This window comes from Chrysoperla carnea, chromosome 5, assembly GCF_905475395.1.
Source record: "Chrysoperla carnea chromosome 5, inChrCarn1.1, whole genome shotgun sequence".
In the NCBI taxonomy this organism is placed as follows: domain Eukaryota; kingdom Metazoa; phylum Arthropoda; class Insecta; order Neuroptera; family Chrysopidae; genus Chrysoperla; species Chrysoperla carnea.
The window spans coordinates 44477389-44498606 of record NC_058341.1 but is presented as its reverse complement, the minus strand read 5'-3'; the positions used below and the strand labels follow the sequence as shown (position 1 = coordinate 44498606).

The following is a 21218-nucleotide window of genomic DNA, read 5'->3' as shown; positions in this document are numbered from 1 at the left end:
TTTTTTAATAGCTAAAAAAATATTTTCCCTATGAATATTTAATCAGTTTTAAATATATCCTAAAATTTCTCTTTCAATAATATAATAAGGGTTTTTCAATAAAGTCTATGCCAAAGATTTTGATTACTGGAATACATTCCAGTAAATCCAGTACGCTTCGAGTAAAAAATTTTTTTCGTCCTATATAACTTTAATGCTAAGAAAACGATAGAAAAAATAACTATATATGTTAGGTCGCGTAGATATGTAATATTTTACGGAAATTTAGCTAAATTGATTTGAATTACTCATGTTTAAAGTACAAATATAATACATCTTTTGCCTTTTCATTCAATGAAAAAATCAAATAACAAATATGGTTAACATTTTTTTTTACTCGTGGCGCTAACATCTTATCGATAAAATTCCATAGAAAACAATGAACTGAGTTTGAGGTGAATATCTGTATCGTTCATTCTTTCGATTGAATCACTGAGATTATGCACACTATACCTTAACATTAAAAATATTCCAGTGATTTAAAATCTTTGGTTTTGCAGTGTTTATCGTTTTTCGATGATGAGTTGCAATTTACTCGATGGCAATGGAAAATAATATTTGTTGTGAACTGTACCATTTTTACTTAGCCTCTAGCATTTTTGTTTTCGTATCAATTTTATTAAAAATAGTGAATTTTAAATATGGTCCAATATACCGAACAAATTTATACAATAATATACGTCCATTTTCATAATCAGATGTAATTCCAACATGCTGCTCTTGCCAAATTTGACGTAATCATAATTTTGGAAAACCCTATACAATTAGGTTGCAAAATTTTGGAATTTTTAAAAACATATTAAACAGTCACGACTGTGATTAATAAACAGTAAACTGGATAGTTATTAAAATAAATACCACGATACTCGAAATAAATTTTATTTGGAGTATTGTGGTATTTATTTAAATAAGTATGCTTCAACTCGAACGTCAACAAAAATTCATCCTTATAGTAAATGATGTATAGTAGATATTATTGCTATTATTGACTATGGAGTTGTTAGAAATACAGCATTCATTTTCCTCCATGGCCAACCTTCAAAATTCGAGAGTAAAAAAAAGACAAAATAGTGTTTTGAAATGACTTTATTTTAAAAGTCCTAATAATTTAGCAACCTTAATGTGATTTTACCATTTTTAATGAAACGCTGATAGTCAATATGTGATTTTTTTTTACATTACGTTAACTGTTAATCTTTTTAAATATCTGTTATTTATAGAGTGATCATTAGTCAAATACAGACGGATTTATCAACCAATCTGTGCGGACGTGTTGATGATTGATTTAGTTGGATTTTCAGTAAACGGCTTTTATACATAACGCATTTCAGGATCCGATCTAGGAATTTAACGGCTCTGGGAAAAATAGAGCTCGTTATTCCAATGATGGGAAGTTATTATGGAGAGATGTATGATTTTATTGGAATTGAATAATACTCACATATGTTAGTCTATTGGGGCTTCTGTACAAGTGAGCGAAAGTTCATCAGGGTATGAACGTATGTTTGTAGCGTTATATAACCGTCAAGCAGAAATGGAAGGAAAAGATTTGCCAGATCAGAAATGTAAAATTGATAAAGTAAAACATTCGGTAAAATTTCTTTGTATTGTCAATTCAAAATTAGCTTGCTTAAGTGTTGTCTTATAATTTTCTTAGAAGGCAGCATTAAAAATATAAAACAAGGTAGCACTTTAAGATAGGTTAGTCTGTTTAAGGATTTGCAGCAGAAAATTTATCATTAAAAAAAAAAAAAAAAGAAAAAAACGAACCTTAAAAAAAACTGTTCTGTCGGGTTGCTAAGCATGGTAATTTTTCTAAGTCCCATGCAACCGCCTGGTGTTGCCAATTTTGTCAACCCTCATTTTTTTCCGCTCTGGACATTTTGCCCGGCTTGTTCTCCTTTAGATCGGGCCCTGACGCGTTATTTGTTGTTCATTTTCTGGGGAATGAATCTCAATGATATTTTGGCATTAGTTTGTAATAAAGCAGGGATTGTCTAGCGAAACTGACGGCAAAATTGAATTAAGAGAGCTATAACAGCTCGTTATTATTGTGTTATTTTTCTAAATACCTAGATCGCTCTATATATCCGTTTAAAAGTTTTAGGAATAATAAATCTACAAAATTACTTGATCTTAGGCCTAAGTTGTTACAAAATTTATATTTAATAACCATTTTATTAAATTTTCCAATTAAAATGTATGGTCATGCAAGGCTCTTCACCGCGCAACTCAAGCAAAGGATTCTAATATGTTAATAATTGCATCCGTGTAAATTCGAGATCACGCGTGTTATTAATAATTGTCTTAGAATCTTATGAACGTAAAATACGAAATAGCCATTGGAGCTGTTTTAGTGTAGAAAAATTTACGGATGCGTGTGTTTGTTATGAGGATATTGCACGATACACACACGTATTAAAATCTTCGCTGTATAACATACACACGACGGAATAGCTCTTCTGTAAAAAAATTTCGGGAATTATTAAATAAAATGAACAATTCTATTTTTATATTTTGGCGCCTTTAAAGTAAACCCCATTTTACATAAACCAACTTACGCATGTATTTTTCCACTCTTCCAAACACTTTTTATTGATGCTTTTCTGTATAGCCTTCAGTTCCTTAATTCGATCTGGAAATTTTGATAAAAAATGAAAAGAGCGGCTTTATTCGCCAAAATTGGATAAATTAACTATTGAGATATGCATTCTGTGACGTCACGGAATATCGAGCATAATTCCCTCCACATTTTGAAAGTTTTTAATGATTCGAATACAAAAGTTGTCTTAAACGCTTTATCGATCTTGCTGTTGAACGCTTTATACCATTCGTAAGCTCGTGTTTTTGTTGAAATTGGTTCACCATATTAAATTATTTTCTAAAATTTCGGCCAATCTGTTTTGTAAATTATTTTTTGTCAGATGAGAAGAGCCTAATAGAAATGCGTGATTTATATACAAGCTAGTTATTTATTTAATTTAATTTCCAAAATTCAACAGTTAACTAATAATTAAATACATTCCACTAATTTGAAGAATAAAACTAAAAAACATGGAAAAATCTTTTCTCTAAAAAAATTATATATTAAAAATATAAAAATACGCTTGTCAAATCTAATTGAGAATCCGAATGCTGTAAGGGCGTAAGTTCACATTGTATATTCTGAGAAAAATACACTTATATATGCTTAAAAATAAAGCTTTCACTAGAGCCCTCGATTTTAGTCGTATCGTAATGCAATTTTTATGGTAGGTAAATAACACTTCAAGAAAATACAAAAATCAATCGGAGCAAAAAGGATGTAAGGAAACTTACGCCCTTATTTTATCGGGCTCCTCAATTGATTGAATTTATAAATCAAATGTTATATAATAATTTTATAATTCCACAATGGCTGCGTTAATTTTAAAATTATTTTTTGAAAAATTAAATATATTTATTAGTAGTAATTGTAGGATTATTAATTTATTGTATATTTATTTTTCAATAATTCCCTTTATAATTCTTTTATTTTTCGTTATAGGTATTTAGTTAATTTTACGGAATATAATTTTAAATATTTTATTATTTTGCACAATAATTTTCAGATTATACATTTATATTTCCACAAATTGTATTTATCAAATAAAAACAATTATATTGATTAAAGTTTGTATAAGCTTCTTTTATTTGATTTTATATCCTTAAAAGGTAGTCACTAGTTTATAGCCCAAATAAATTAGAGAAATTTCATAATAAACAAAGTGGATTTATCTATTTCTTTGGATCCAAATCACTCTTAAAATCTGGAAGAAACAAAAATTTAATATATTTGAAGGCTAAGTTTTTGAGATTCAGGTGAAAATCTCTCCAAAATAAAGGGATAATATATCATCACGGATTTTAGGCAATACCTCAGAAAAAACTTGATCAATCTACAAAAGCACCCATTTTTGACTATTTTAGATCAAAATTACTCGAGTTTAATCAAATTCTATTCGTTGTTGATTAAAAATTATCCTTTTTTTATTTTTGATCTTACCTATCTTTTTACCTTTTTCTTATCTTAACAACTGAGTATCTACTTGCCTCTTAATGCTTTTTGGGCTTTGGGCACCTCAACATCCATCAAATCAACTACGTATATCAGGTAAGTAAATATTATTTAATAAATGCCCCTACTTTCCTAGCCCGTAGTATGAGACATTTCCCCCCTATTTTTACTAAAATAAAACATAAAATTTTGTAGACTAAAATAAAATCAATAGAAAATTTTGAGCCATTTCTGAGCTTCTTGTTAAGAATGTTTTTTAAAATAACAGTAAAAAAAAAAACATTCAGAGTAAATAATAATCATCCTTAATCTTCTTTGTATTCGGAAAATCTTATTTGTAAGTTATTTTTTTATAAGCACCAATTTTATTAGAATCACTATTCAATTGATAATGTGTGTGACATAAGTCTAACAGAGCAGTGATTAGCGCACATGACTGTGATTTCAGAGTATCCGAGTTCACGCCCAGCAGGTGATAAAATTTTTATTAATTTTTTATTGATTCAAATAATTAAACAATTTTTTTTCATATTCTCCTAATAAAAATTGTCAAAAAACAAGTATTTTTTTAAGATGAAATTAATTAATTATATGGAATTATGTGCAAGTAATTCGTAAATAGTTTTTATGTATTTTGATTTCATTTAAATAAAGTTGAAAACTCAAACCCTGTTTTTATTTTATTTTTCCCCATCTCTCTGTAGCTATACAATATTATTTCAGTTAAAAATAGGTGAGTATTTCGAACTTCACGATAGGTAAGTATTTCAAACTTCGTTTGCCTTTTTTTTTTGTAATAATACTACTCAAAATTTTCCGAAAATGAGATTTACTTTTTGTTATAATTTAAGAAAGTCGAAAATATGAATATAATTATTTATTAATGCGAATAACAGAGCCCTAATGGTATAATGGTTAGCGTATCTGACTTCGAATAAATAGTCCCTTGGTTCGAAACTAGGTGAGGACATATATTAAAAAAAGTTCATTAAATCTTTTAAGCAAAATCTGATTTCTATTTTCATTTTTTTTCAAATTTCCACCACAGCATGTTTGCCTAGTAAGTAAATGATGAAAAAATTAGTTTTTTTTCGTTCAAAAACTTCAATTTTTTTCACATTTCTACTAGGAGAACATCAAGGACGGACGGAATAAGTAGTACCTGATAGCAAGGTAATTGTTGTCACCTCGTAAGTCAGAAAGTTAGTGGTCTGCACACCCGTGTTTGGTGAGTGTGACCTCTAGTGGGCAGACCAATAACTTTCTGCCAAAATAAAATTTTAGACTTTCGGGGTGAAAACACTCACCTTTCTCCTTATCAGGAACTACTAATTTCCACTTATGTTCTCCTAGTACAAATGTTGAAAAAATTGAAAATTTTTTCGAAATTATATTATTTTTTGAATATAAAATTAAACTGACCAATTATTTATATTATTAGCTGACCAATTATCAGCGAATGCTTCCCGATCGCGCATAGGTGGAGTTTTTTCAATCTTTAATAAAAAATTTTCTGATGCTGACCAATTAATGAGACCAACTGACCTTTTATGACCAATATCTGACCTTTCAGATGGTATAATTGGTCAATCGAAATTCCGCACATGAGGTGCTAAGATCGCGGAGCTATAATTTTAAAGAGTATTTTTTGATAATTTGTATTAAGAGAATATGATAGAACTTTTGTTTTTAAATGAAACACAACCAACAACTAACTAAATCCAAAAAATCATATTTTTTGATATTTTGTATTAGGAAAACATGATGCTACTTTAAAAAATATAAAAATAATAAAAAATAATGTTTGATAATTTATGTTTCGAAACTTTTTATTAAAAAATTTAATAGTAGTTCCACCACTTAGGTACGAACCGTGGTACACTATATTCGGAGTCAGATACGCTATCTACTCAGCTCTTTGGGACATACTATTTTAATCATTTATTTAATATCAATATTGTCGTTATTCACTCAATCAACAATTACAAATATCCATTGGAAACCTAATATGTTGTAAAAAGAGTTTCCAGTTTTATATCTATTGACGACGCCATCAAACCAGGAAATGTTCTGTTTTTAGATTAAATTAAGCTAAAAAAAATAAAACACAAAAATATTTTTAATAAAATTTTTATTTCATGGAATCAATTCATAAAAATAGTTACTTATTATTTATATTAAAAAAATCTATTTATGTATAATTATATATATAATAATAAAATTATTTGATACTTGATTATGCAACAATTTGTAAAAATACTAAATTGATTTTCAACAAATTTTATTATTTAAAAAAATATTTCATTCATCATGTGTTTACTTTACCATATAAAACTATATAACAAAATATATTTATCAATTTTTAATAATTTTCAATTCGTTTAAAAATATTCATTTTTTTATTTATAGCAAATATTATAAATAGGAATTTGTTTAATAAATTTTTACCTAAAACCTTTAACCTCTGTTTTAATTGCACATTTTCGAACATCGCAAAAACGGGTGTATGAGTATGGACGTGAAGGAATCATCCTTTTGTTGGAATTGTATTTATATTCGACGCATTAACTTGAGGTTCAAACCTAGATATTCAATTCAAATATCATAAGACAAAATTTAAATAATCAAAAGGCCCATACACATGGAAGCAATTTTGAGATTAAGCTTGTAAACTAATTGCAAATCAGTTTTTTACCATTAATTTCCAACCAGAATTTCCGTTCTTTCACTAAAAAATCCTTTTGCGAGAATTATAAAAGCCGAAAGCTGGCCATGAAAACTCTAAGCGATCGTTTTTAGTTCTCAGTAACATTTCTCTTTGGAGGATATTTATTCCGGAAGCAAAAAGACGCAGTGTTGCTACAACACACGCTCTGCGCATTGTACTTACTTTCCGTTGCACCCATATGACCTAAATCTTGTTTTAAAACTACTTAATTTTTATTTTTTACACGTCTAAAAAAACACCCCGTACATGATCTGGAAAATCTTTAAAGCCAGAAGAGCACCTGTCGATCTTTCTTGAATATATTGGTTTATTTTGAATACGAGTTTAAAATCAAGACGGCGGAAACTAAAACTATTTAACATCAGTTAAATATCCTGAAATTTTGATACGACCATACTCATACAAAATGATAGCACTAATCAAATTCAAAACTAACAAGTCAAATTGAAAATAATTAAATATTGAAAAAAGAAAACAATTTAACTTTACATTTTTTTTAATTTTTATTTTGGTTTAATAAAATTGTATATTGTTCAAGTACAGTGCCGGATTAACCATGGCCCCTAGGCAATCAATTCTCACCGGGATGCGAAAATCACCCGGCGTCGAGTTTTTCGTTTTAGTCTTCATACATCACCTTGGGAAATTCTGTGGCGCCCTTCTAGTACATATTTGTCTTTGTCTTTTTTAATCTTTCCCCGCGGGACTCTTAGACAGTTGCCTATTCTGCCTAATGGTTAATCCGGTTCTGTTCAAGAACTAAAGAAAAATCGCTTTACCAAAACCTTATGTAGAATAAAATTTCTTAAAAAACTAATTGGTCTATGTAATTTTCAGCGTTCAAAATATTGTTTTTGGTAAACCGATTTTTAAAACTTTTTCATAATATTTTTTAAAGAATATTATTATTAATTTGAAAAATATCTATACAAAATATTATAGTTCGCGCACTATTTTTATCAAAAATTTACAATTTTTTTAAAATCGTTAACTACTTTTATTTATCTAAAATTTTGTGTAAGTACAGTCTTACAAATTGGAAATACAATTTTTTTTTTGGAATTAATTGTCCACAACGAGGAAAGTTAAGACGCATAATATTTTACGAAGTGTATATCTGGAATGTACGCTATTAAACAATTTCTGGTCCTCTTAGATAAAATTATAATTAGAAAAGATTGAGTTTCAAATATTTCAGCTACTCAATTTGTTTACGGTACTTTCATAAAATGGAGCAACCTTATGTTTTTGGCCGGAGACACACGAGCATTGAAGCTATAAAACGTGCAATAAATGCGCGTGCATTAAACAATTTTAGTTAAACGCTCTTCTGGTGGGTCCTTGGCCTTTAGCACAAATATCTCTTGAAATACTCAACAATCGTTAAATATGTAATTAAACTGTACTAAATATTAACTATTAAAAAGGAAAAGGCTTCTTATCTAAAATAAATTTTTGGTACTTACTATGCACAAAATAATTAATTATTGAATACAAAAACTTGATGAATAATAAACTCTATTTAAAACCAATAAATTATTTTAATAATTAATATATTTTTTTTAAATTTTTATATACAATTTATATCTAACTTTCATAAAAAATAATTTTAAACAATAGTTTGTTTGTCTCTATTTAGAAAAAAAATATTGTGTGCTGTCACTTTTAACCCTTAAATCTCACACACATGCGGATTAGATTCGATTCAAGTTAAATTGATTTTAATCGCAAATTTGCAAAACTCGATTAACTGGAGTCGATTCTATCGCAATGTGTTGTTTCGTGAGACGTATACTGTCTTAAGGATTAAATTAAAAATACATAATTCAAAATGGAATGATATTAAGTTTGAGAAGCGTGTCTTTTCTTTCGACTAAATAAACCTAATATTTTTCTATCTTTTTCTTTACGAGGTGTCACTTCACCATCTACAGATACATCAGATCCACGACGTAATGTATCCGTTGTTGAATTTGAATTACCTGCCATATATACTGGTGGCATAGAAATGGGCCTTCCAAATGAATTTGTTGTTCGTGAATTTGATCCATAAGCTATAATACAGAAATGTTTATTTTAGGAATCAGTTGAAGAGTTGAGAATTTGCAAACCGATGCCATTATGCCAAGCTTGTGATGATTTTAATTTTCAAATAAAAGCTATTCCATAATTCTAGTAGTCTTTTGTAGAATTGATAAATAAAAATAAATTGGATTGGGAAAGTTCTCCGCACACTTTTTATGTAAAAAGAATTCCGATCAAATTTCCATAGATCTCATTGCCTTTAAAACTCAAAATTTCTTAGTTTTCCCTAGAAATTGAATTACGATTAGCTAATTCATGATCTACAGTATTTTTCTCTCTAGATTAAAATACTAGTATTTATACGGCAACTTTTATATATCTTTTATTTGAAAATTGATCACAAGAAGCTCATTTCAAAAGTTCTTAAAAAAGAAATTAATTTCATGCAGCAAAATCTAGAGTTGAAAATAGGATTGCCTAAGAAAATAAACTATTTAATATCTTACATACAAAAAATAAGCAAATTTTACTACAAAATTTAGAATCACGGCAATGGAAAATATGAATTTTCCGATAAGTAATAATTTTAATAGCTGAAAATTTCTATTTGGTTACAATATTATATGCTGAAAGCTAATAACAAACTTATATTCTCTCGAATTAACTATTGCCGATTTTTTGGCATACAATATTCTTGCCTTTCAAGTCGAATTTCAAGTCTAAATTACCTTTAGCCAAAGGCAAAAAATTATATTTTGTCGAATTATTAGATAAAAATAATTAAAAACATTATTTTTTGTATGAAAGATTTAAAATTCCATATAATTTTGCGAAGAAAGAGATTGATTTTTTGGGTGCTATAGAAAAATAAGTAAATACAACATCAAATCACTACAAGTAGAAAAAGGTGAGATAACTTTTAGCATGCATTTGGATTTGTTAAACACCATGGAACTAACCCTGCGGCTGAAATACAATAACGTTGTTTGAATTGTAATTGGAACTATCTTGCTGTTGCCATTGATGATGTATCATTGTCGATGAATTATTTGAATTTCCATCTAAACGTCCTGTTGGCGGTAGACCCAGCTTCATTGGTGGCTCAGTAGCCGGTAAAGGGGGTGGAATTTCACCTGATTAGTTTTGTTAGATGTTTTTTGTTTTAATTTTATTGTATAAACTGATAAATATTATTGCATTTAATTAAAATTATGTTTATAAATTTTGTTAGCGCAATAACTATAAGTTTAAAAAAATTTTTGATAAAATGTTTTTACAATATTTTATAGTAGAGTTTAGACAAATTATTTATGAATTTATAAACGTCTCCGATTTTGAAAAAATATTAAGCAGATTTCATATTTTGAGTTTATGAGTTATATTTTTGCTATCAACTACTAGTTATGACTGATTAATCTGCTATGTAAATGAGGAAATCGCGAATCCAGAGAAGGGAATGAGGGCAATTGCTCCCTCCAAAGAGTACTGAAAAAATAAATCGGGATTTAAACAACTTCTAGTTTATCGAAAAATACATTTTATTTTCGTGTCCTTAGATTAAATAGTGTGAATAGGCTCAAAAAGCATAAAAGTATAGTTCTGTTGACGAATTGAACGTTACTTTTAAAGATATCTCCAAAACAAGCCCAAAGTAAAAGCTTTTTGTATAGGATTTTAGGCGACACTTCAACAAGTACACATCCAATTGTAAAATGAACTTGATTTTTGTATTTTTTGGATCAAAATTATATTTTTTGATCAAGTTTTATCAAATTGCAGAAAAAAAAACATAAAAACTCAGCCCACTTGACGGTTAGATAGGTATTTTTAGAATAATTACCCAATTGTCAAATAAAAACACGATTTTTGTATTTTTCGGGTTGAAATTACCTTTTGCATTAAATTTCATCGAATTTCAGTATCATTATTTATTTGTATTATCTTCTATTTCAAGATAAGACGTTGTAAAATGGATTTAAAAAAATTTGAAAATGTAAAAAGCGTATTGCAGCGATCAGCGACCTCTTCACACACGGAGGCATGTTTGGTAGGCATATTTTGCAGAAGTTTTTAAAGTCGTAGGTTAAAAAACCGACACAATACTATTACATGATAACTGCCCATACTATTCAATCAAGGTATAAAGTTAAATTTGTTTAATGTTTAGTAGTTTCTTGGCCAATTATTCAATTTGATTTCAAAATTATCGGTTACGTAAATAAATTGATGTATAATTACCACAACTCTACTATATAATTAAAGTATTAATTAGTAATACCCGAACTTGTGATCCTTAAAAATGAAATGTTTAACTTTTTTATTTCATGGTAAAATTGTTATTATTATCTAGATCGTTAAAACGTTTTTGAGTTGAATTATTTTATGGTAATTTTGAAATATACTGATTAATCTTACCTAAGTACTGATTTTCAGGATTTACTGATCGTCCCCAATGTTCACCCTGTACCGGAGTCGAACCATTTTGTTGAGAATTATTATTATTAACTCGAACCATTGAATGATAAGAAACTGGTCTACCAGAATCTGTATTATCTGAAATAAATTAGGATGAAATTAATTAGAGAATCGGATCACGGGTTTTATATTATTCTTTTAAGTTAATTCAGATCAGATTTTATATTATTTTTTTAAGTTATCAAATTAATTGTGGAAGTGCTTAAAATAGGAAGAAGTGAACAAAGGCCCTCTTGGTTTATGTGCTAGGGACCCATTTACGGTGCTCCTCTTATTATTATACTGTCTTAGTAAAAGGTATTTGTTTTTATTCTGACACACAAACAAAAAGTACTTTTATTTTACTGAATTATTCAAATAATATCCAAAATTTAACGTTACCTTGACTATTTGTTCTACGCATTACAACAGGTAATGTTTCACTTCCGCGTACAGGTACAGGTGGTGGAGCTCCTCTGGGTGGTATTGGAGGTTTATCAGTAGGAGACATAGGTACATGATGTTGACGTATATGATGCTGATGTTGTTGTAAAAATTGCGTTTGAGGACCAACTGATGAAACTGTGGATGCTTCTGTAATTGTTGAAGATGAACCAACAGAAAGTCTACGTTGGGAATCTGGACTAGAAGTTTGGCTTGATGCTGTTGATGTATTGTCAGTGGATGCTCGACTACGAGATCGCATTGACTCTGGAGTCTACAGTAAATGAAAATAATAAAAATCAGAATATATAAAATTTAAAAAAAATTCCGCAGGGAGCATGTGATTCAAACTAGGATACAGATGAGAGGAATTTTCTAGATATTATCGTTTTAGATTTCCAGGATGATAATTTACAGAAATTTCTTCTGAGAACTTGGAGGATTTGAAAAAAATTTCAGGCAATAACTTCACTCTTTATAATCAAAGATAGCTTTTATAAGAAAAAGCTTCGAATTAAAATCGTGTTTTATTATAAATTTCAAAATTCTGGTCGAGAATTCTCGTGCGTCGAGAAATAAAATAGATCGAGAAACCAGAAATCCTAGTTTCGATCTTTGATTGATAGTAAAGAATAAAATAGCAAAAGACGTTAATTGTTTGAAATTATTTTTCAAATCCTCCAAGTTTATAATGGATTTTCACAAAATAAAGCTCTAAATAATACTTTTCTTTTGTGAACTACATTTTTGCTTGTCTCCAAGCAACGAAATTGATTGGAGACAAGTAAAACTGAAAGCAAACTACTTTAATAAAAAAAATATATTAAATTGTTTATAGCTGATGCTTCCAAATTTAGGTCTTCTGATTTTAAAAGTAGTAAAAAGCTATAAATTAAATAAAATTTACCTTAATTCCTTCATCATAACTTAATAATTGCTGACTTGGTGGCAATTTTGCATGGAAGGTAATTTTATTAATCCATTCATGCATTTCTTTTTCATTAGCAGCAATAAACAAGAATTCTGAATTATCTGTACAAGTTAATCTAAACGCATGCTTCTTTTTCGTATAATCATCAGCAATTTCACATTTAGCATTCATAATGACAACAGGTGAAGCAGCCGCCTTACTCATAACAAAATCATCTTTATTCTTAAAGAAACATAACAATTGTCCACATAAAACAGTGTATAAATTTTTCCATGATCGAACATTAGCTTTCTTCCCACCACTGGCTAATTCATGTTTACGTTCTAAGAATCCTTCAATATCTAAAGGTGGCAATGAATTTGGATCAGTGTCTTGAACTTTACGGAAGCTTTGTGTACGGCGTCTTGTTGTGAACGATGGGGTTCGTTTAGGTGGTTTTGCATTGATTTTCATACTTTCAGCACGTTTTATACTGGCATCGGAACCTCGTCGTAAACGATCGCCAAACATATGCGCAATTGAATTTGATTTGGTAAGTGATGTATGCTCAGGTTCAGGATGACTTATTACTTTTACTGTGGGTGGTGGAACATCCAAATGATTACCAGAATTGCCGTTCATGTTTACATGATGATGTAAGCCGTCTTCACGACGACGTTCTTCTGTAATACGTTTCATTTCTTTACGTTTAATTGCTTCAACACGTTCTTTTTCGATACGTTCACGTTCAGCCTGTTTTGCGGCAAATTCAATTTCACGTTGTTTTTGGAATGCTCGCTCCAACTGCAAAAAAAAATCACTCATTATTTTCTTTTTACAAAAGAATGATGATAGAGCCCAATGAATAAAGGTGCTTTTTGTCTAAGTTATCTCAATAACATATTTTTTTTATTTTTTCTCATATAGAGTAATATTTTATAAAGGATGATATTTTAGAGGTACTGGACTTTTTTGTCCTTCATTCAATGAAGGGCAAAAAAGGATTAAAGCAAATGCTTGATAAATAAAATACTTACCATAGTAATTCGTTTAATAGCATTGAATTTCTCTTCTTGTGCTTCAATAGTCTTTTCAAAATCTTCATGTTTACGAATAAGTTCCTCCACTTGTGGAATTGTATCACCTAATTTACCATCATGTAACATTGGTTCTCTAGCTTGTATCCAATTTTCTAAGGCTTCAGCTTCACGTTTAAATAGCTGTGTATCCAAATTTTGATCATATATGACACGTCGTTTTTCCCACGTATCATCTAATAAATCTTTGCGTTGTTTTAATACTGAAATTTTATCTTCAACTTCATTTGCAAGAAAATGTCCATCTTGTATTAATTTGGCACCAACTTTATAAAATTTAGCAAAAGCATCTTTGCGTGTTTCTATTTCAGCTTTGTGTTCAAGATGGCGTGCAATTAATGCTTCAGCGCCAGTAACATCTTGTGCTAGCTCTGAAGATGTTATTTTAGCTACCATTTCATTTATCCACGCCATTAGATCACGATACTCATCGAAGTAACTTTGTAATTGTTCAGCTTGTTTTAATTTATCTTTTCGTTGAGCTGCCTTGTCTAATAAATCGTTCCAAGCGTCAAATGTTTCTTCATTTTTCACTTCAACATGTTCTCTAGCATCAGGGAATAAGTAAGCTAATCTTGTTGCTTCTTCGGCTACAGCATCAACTTGCTTACGTACAGCTGCCAAATCAGTTTCAAAACCTTGATGACTTCGACCTAAAGCTTGAATACTTTCTAAATCATGGCCATAGTCATCAGTCGCAAGACTTGATTCTTTTTCTGCAATCCATGAAATTGTTTCATCAGCAGTTCTATCGAATACATGTACTTGTTTCGCACCAGCCAAAGCTTCTTGTCTAGCTTGTGCTAAATCTTTTAATCCTTCCCATAATTGTTGAGTTTCATCTAATTTCAATTTAATTTTCTCCGAATCAGGATTTTTTTTAGCTATTAATGCATTACCAATTTCTTGTATAACTGTAACACGTCCTTCGCTTGCAACAAGTCTCGCATGGAACGTATCAAATGTTTGTATAAGTAATTCAACGTGTTCTACATCAGTACCATAATCTTCTGAATCAGCAATTTTCGTTTGTTCCACAATCCATTCTTGTACTTCATCGGATTCTCGTATAAACTTAAAGAATTCCAATGCTTGATTTAAACGTTCACGGCGTTTTTTGCTTAATAGTTGCAATTCAGAATATTTTTGTTCAATAATTTCCTGTTTAGCTGCAATATTATCACTATCAAAATGTCTGCGATCAATTAAACCATTTGATAAAGCGTATAGTTTTTCAATGGTTGACTTAAATGTACTTAATTCTCGATCAAATCCATCCAATTTTTTTAATAAAAGTTGAACAGAATTTTCATCTTTTCCACAATCAGTTGTTGACACTGTTGCTCGTTTTTCTGTGATCCAAATATCAGCCTCATTTGCTTCGGTATAAAACTAAAAAATAATTAAAAAATAAGTCTCGAATAAAGTGACTCTCGAAACTAACGCAAGACAAAGAACAAATAAAGAAAGCTAGTCCAACATTTAATTAAAAAACTGTATTTTTTATTAAAATTACTTCTTGCATTAATTTTGGGACATCCTTTTATAAAAACAAAAATTAGAAACTTACCATTTGACTTTCAACAGCATCTAATAATCTTAATCGCCTCACACTGGCAATATCACGTAATTGTATTAATTTATTATTTAAATCATTACTAATTTCATCAATTTGTGTTGATGCAAAATGTCCAGCACGTATCATTTGTTGTGCTCGCGCCACCAAATTTGTTACAATCGGTTCTCGCACAACTAATTCAGCCTCTAACGCTTGATGTTTCTTTTGTAAACTTTGTACAGCATTTAAATTCGTACCCAATTCATTTGATTTCACCAATGGTTCTTTTTCATCTAACCACTGTTGTTCTTCTTCTACGTCTCGCAAAAATTGCTGGAATAATAGTGAATCTTCAAGGAGCTCACGTCGTACTTGCATTGGATTCTGTAATGCGGCATAACGTTTGATAGCAAGTTGTGCACGCTCGTCAATCTCTTCCCACATAAAATGTTGACTTTTTTGGAAGGCCGCATTTGTATCTTTAATAATTTGATAATTTTCATTGTGTTGTAACACATCATTTTCTAGTGTAGTATGTTTTTTTAATAAATTCGTCACTGTTGCGATATCTTTTCCATGATCATCCGATTTTAGCTGTGATTCAATTTCATCCATCCATAATTCGAATTCATCTAGCTGCCGTGTAAATAACAAAGCTTGATAGGCATCCTCTAGCCGTGAACTTTTTAACTGTGATTGTTCCTGAAGATGGCGCCATTCATTTTCTAATTCATCAATTTGCATTTGAATTTCATCACTTGCAAAATGATTTTCTGATATTAATTCTTCTCCTTCGGTAATGATTGATGAAATCCGTCCACGATTTGCTACCAATTCAGCATCGAATGTTATATGTTTTTGGATTTTCGTTTGTAAGTTACTTGGATCGCGATAACTTTCATCGGATGCAATTTGTAATTTTTGTGTTAGCCAATTTTCTACTTCATAAACATTGCGTAGAAATTGTTGGAAATGTAAGGATTCTGTTAATTTTTTCTTTCGATTATTTGATGAATCAAGTAAACGATTACGTCTGGCGATTACACCTTGTAAACGTTTTGTAATTGCATCACTATCGTAATGATTTTCATTTAATATATCTTCAGCGAATCGTTGTAATTCATCTACTCGACTTAATTGTGATTGTAACATTTTTTCGAAGGCATCATGTTTACGTAACAACGCTTCAACACTTGATAAAGAATCACCAAGATCGTCATTGTTTAAGAAAGCTTCCTTTGTTGCTAACCAACTATCAATTTGATCTACTTGATCTTTAAATAATTGCAACTGATGTGCTTGCGTTAACATAACTTTACGTTGTTCCCAAGCGTTATTTAGCATATTACGAAGTTCTTCAATCTTTTCTAATGATGCTGACGTATCAACTTCTTTATTTTTAGCAATCGATAATCCATGTTCACGTAAAGCTTTAAATGTATCTTGACGTCCATCAATTTCTGCTTTTCGCTCTGAATGTAATTCAATGGCAGCTTCAGCATCAGCAATTGTATTTGGAGCATCAGCGGCATCCATTCGTTTAATTGTATCTGCAACCCAAGATTCTAAATCACGAAGTTCTGTTTTGAATTTTTCTAAAGTATATGCGGCAGCTAATGCTTCCGTTCGTTTTTGACTTGCATTACGAAGATTATTCCAATCATTTTTAACAGCTGTGAGTTTTTCTATAATTTCCTCACTGTTGCCAGGATATTTATTTGACAGTTTTTTCGCATCTTGATCATGTTCTTTAATTTTACCTTCGATTGCAGTCATGTCACGTTCAAGTGTTTCTTGTTTCCTTTGTAATATTTCAACATCCGCTAAATCACGTCCAGTTTCATTCGTTGCTAATGCAACGGATTTTTCATAAATTCTAGCACCAGTATCATTTACATCACGATTAAATAAATGTACTTCTAAAGCGCCAGCTAACGTTTCACGATAGCTCGATAAAGCACCTTGTAATGCTTTCCATTTTTTAATAAAACTATCCCGTCTTTGTTGAACAGTTTTAGTTTCTGATGGTCCTTGTCGGATTAATTTATCAGCCAGATTATTTATAGCCTTGATTCGTTGATCATCGACTCGCATATCACTATCGACATCATCCAATTTGCGTTGTAAAGCCATACAATGCTCATAATCACGCCCAGTATCGTTAGCTTGAATCATCATCTCTTTATCGCGAATCCAAGCTTCGATTTTATCTAATTGATTATTAAACTCAAGAATATCTTGAGCTTCCTCTAAACCTCGTCCATGGCTATCAGAATCTTCCAATAATTGATGCCATCTAGATAATAAGTCATTCATTTGTTGTTTAATTTCATTTGATGCATGGTGACGCTTTTCAATTAAAGTGTCTCCCTTATTTGTAATTTCTTGGATTCTTCCTTCATTTGCACTTAGCTCAGCTTGGAATGCTTGATGTTTTTGTAATTTTTTAATTTTATCTTCTAAATTACTAACTTCCCCTTTATTCGCTTCGGCTTCTAATTTTTTCTGTTTTTCTTCAATCCATAAATTGGCTTCGGTCACATCGCGAATAAATTGAGCATAAAGTAAAGAATCATCTAATTGTTGACGGCGATATGCACTTAACTTTTTCACATGTAAACGTTTTGCTATAACTTCATCTAATCGTTTTAATATTAAATCTTTTTCGAAATGATCTTGATTTACGAGATTTGTAGCTCGTTGTTTTAGCGATATAACTTTTTCATCTTGAGCTTGTAATAATTTTTCAAATGCGTCGTGTTTTTTGGCTAATACATCTACTTCATCAACAGTGGTGCCAAAATTCGTACCATTGAGTGCAGCTTCTTGGGTACTAGATAGCGTGTCAATTTGTTTTGCTTCTCGCAAGAACAGATGCAAATCAATTAATTGATCTAAATAAATTTGCTTATGACGCCAAGCTGCATATAATTTATCTCGTTCAGCTAAAAGTTGTGTACGTTTGTCTTCGACATCTAATGCAGCATAATGTCCGGTTTGTATCATTGCTTCACTTAAATCAATTACAGCATGGAAATTATCTTCACGCGCCTCAATTTCATTTTTAATAGCATCATGTTCAGCTTTTAGAATTTGTGCTCCAGCTGCATCACGTACTTTGACTTCAGTAGACATAGTGGCACGTAAGTTCGATGACCAATTCATTAGATCGCGAACTTGTGCTAAGAATTTTTGTAGATCGCAACTTGCTTCCAATTTTTCTTTTCTTTCAGCAGTCTTTTTCTGTAATTCTTCCCATGCAACTAGTACTGCATCTCTTTGTGGAATTACTGTATTCGCGTTAGCTGGATACATTTCTTCTAATTTTGCGGCATCTTCTATTAAAATCTTTAAAAAAATTAAATAATTAATTTTAGTTTTTTAAAATAATTTTAAAAACAAAAAATAAACTTACTTGTAATTGTGCATCCAGGGCAACTAAATCATTCTCAAAAACTTCATGACGCCGCAAGAGAGCCAAAACAGCATGGAGATCTCTTCCTGGTTGTGTCCCTAATTCGGCTAGTTTTTGTTGAACACGAGCTAATAATTCGGCGGTATCTCGATGATAGCGATGAATTTGAGCTGCAGCTTCCAATCGTTGACTACGATGTTTGATTAATCCCAATAAACGTTTCCAAGCATCCCTTTTTTAAACATAAAATTATATTAATTATTTCTATTTTTAATAAAATTTGAAATCCTTCCCCGATTTGATTCAGGAATAATAGCATTTAAAGCTTTGAAGTTGTTAATAACTAATACTATTTTTAATATTTTACTAACTACGAAAAAATGTATCCCCGTGTCTAAATTATAAAAACAGACTTTTTGCAAAATAACATTAAAAAAATTGATAGTGGAAAATTTGCCGAATATTAAACAACTTTGCGACAAAAAGACAACATATTTAAAGCTCATTTGACTATCTAAAATAAAGCAGTTTAATATATTTATATTATATAACGTGTAAAGCCAGCCTACATTTTAATGAGTGTATTCAGGTATAATGAGTTACCCTCATAATTGAAAGAAAGTTCAAATGATTGCTTGGAATTTTTGAACCAATAACCGGTTCATGAGTTAAATATCTTGAATGATTACATTGAACATAATAGCTCTTTGCAAACTTTCGATTTAAACTTATTACAAAAATGGCGTAAAATTAAAAAAGTTATAGGTAAATTAGACGACTTCTTCTGGAAAATAACTTAAAACATTCAAAAAATCCAAATTAGTGTACTTTTTACATAAATTATGAATCAGTTTAAACTTTTGCAGCTAAACAGGAATTTTTTAAACATCGATATATCGTATCAGAAATATTGCTGTCAAAGAAATCGTTGGAAATGGTGAGATTTTGCTAGACAATAACTTAGATTTCTCACTTATACCTTCGAGAATATTGAAAAATATGTGAAAATTAGTGTAATTGGCGAAAAATTCATTTTATCGGTTCTGCCTCATTGCGAAAACATACCGGCATAAATTTAGTGATTAAAGGGTGGAGATGTTACATATTTTTCATCTTTTAAACTCTTTGGTCACTTGTATGTCTTTTGCCCATAGGTTTTCGCTGCTGGTGTGTATTCTAAAAAATTAATGAAACAGAACCGAAACGGTTAGACTACCATTTTTTAGTGTAAAAGTAGAAATTAAATTCATCAAATTTTATTAAATTTTAATTCGAAAAACTTAATTAAAATATCACAATTTTCAAATAAAAGAATTTTCTTCCAACGATTTTGTATAAATTTCACTATACCTTGTGTCACTCATAATATAAGCACAATTAAAAAAGCAAAAATAATAAAATATAACCAAAATAGCAGCAGTAATAATTTGAATTATTACCGTATTCCCTCATGTCTTTCAATTACTTGTTGAACAGCATCTGACTCTTCTGTCGAGCTATAGCAAATTATTTATAAAAATATTTCACCATAAAAAACAACCGATTTTTATTTTATATTTTCAATTTTTCTTTAAAATATGGTATAATTACATAAAATTATTTTTGGAATAAAATCAAATTTTGAAAAAAAAAAATGTACAAAAATGTTTAATTTAGAATAATTTTTGTATTTACAAGAAGTTAAATAAACGAAGAAATCTCACCTAAGTTGCTCTTGACGACGTTCAATATCTTGAGAGTATGGACTGTCATTTGCAATCAATTTTTGAGCTAATTCTTCACATTGATTAAATCGTTCGGATCCAGCTTCAATTCGATGTTTAAAATCATCAAATTTAGCTTGTAATACCTGTATAATAGAAAATTAATTTTATTAAAATTATTCAGGATCATACGAATTATAAGTTGTGCACGATTTCATAATTGAAGTACTTACTAATAAATGTTCATAATCTTGGCCATAATCCTCACTGGCAGCAGAAATTTCTTGTTCTTTAATCCATTGTTCTAATTCCGCACTCTCCAGGAAATATTCATGCCGATACATTGATTCCATTAATCGCTGTTGACGCACAGTTGCAATACGTTGCAATGATCGTAGCTGTTGGGCAAGTAGTTGATGTTTGGTTAAAATGGCTTTACTATCCGGATGTTTGGCAGTAACCATTGCATTAGCATTATGACCCATTTCCGTCACAATACCATTATATGTATCTAATTCAAGTTCTAATGCTTTATGTTTTGTTAATAATTTGGTGGCTGCATCTCGGTCTCGTCCGTAATCTGTACTTGATAGAACGTCACTACGTTCATTTAACCAACTTTCAACTTCACTTGCTTCAAAGAAGAATTCTTGTGCTTTTAATGATAAGTTCAATTTTTTCGCACGATCTTCTGCTTTTTCTTGTAAATCATCCCAAGCATCTTGTAATTCAGCGCATAATGATTCAATCTAGAATACGAAATTTATATTATTATTGATAACTGGGAGTTGCAACTCACCAACTGGCGA

General features: G+C 30.1%; 1 protein-coding gene across 4 annotated transcripts in view; it reads right to left on the bottom strand.

The window, feature by feature from the left end:
* Positions 1 to 8425: 8425 nt before the first annotated feature.
* The window catches only part of LOC123300752 (spectrin beta chain, non-erythrocytic 1), a 113305-nt gene continuing 100512 nt past the window's right edge, over positions 8426 to 21218 (bottom strand). For 2 of the 4 annotated variants that reach the window (XM_044883398.1, XM_044883395.1), the window contains exons 17-27: positions 20643 to 21158; positions 20410 to 20555; positions 20146 to 20202; positions 18707 to 18938; positions 15304 to 18639; positions 13674 to 15125; positions 12634 to 13440; positions 11685 to 12000; positions 11244 to 11381; positions 9788 to 9961; positions 8426 to 8857 (exon numbers count right to left, since the gene is read on the bottom strand). In XM_044883398.1, the coding sequence (XP_044739333.1) occupies positions 8646 to 8857; positions 9788 to 9961; positions 11244 to 11381; positions 11685 to 12000; positions 12634 to 13440; positions 13674 to 15125; positions 15304 to 18639; positions 18707 to 18938; positions 20146 to 20202; positions 20410 to 20555; positions 20643 to 21158 (7386 nt within the window). In that variant the 3' untranslated portion in view covers positions 8426 to 8645. The remainder of the gene's footprint in view (positions 8858 to 9787; positions 9962 to 11243; positions 11382 to 11684; positions 12001 to 12633; positions 13441 to 13673; positions 15126 to 15303; positions 18640 to 18706; positions 18939 to 20145; positions 20203 to 20409; positions 20556 to 20642; positions 21159 to 21218) is intronic. The other 2 variants (XM_044883399.1, XM_044883396.1) reach the window with 2 other exon arrangements.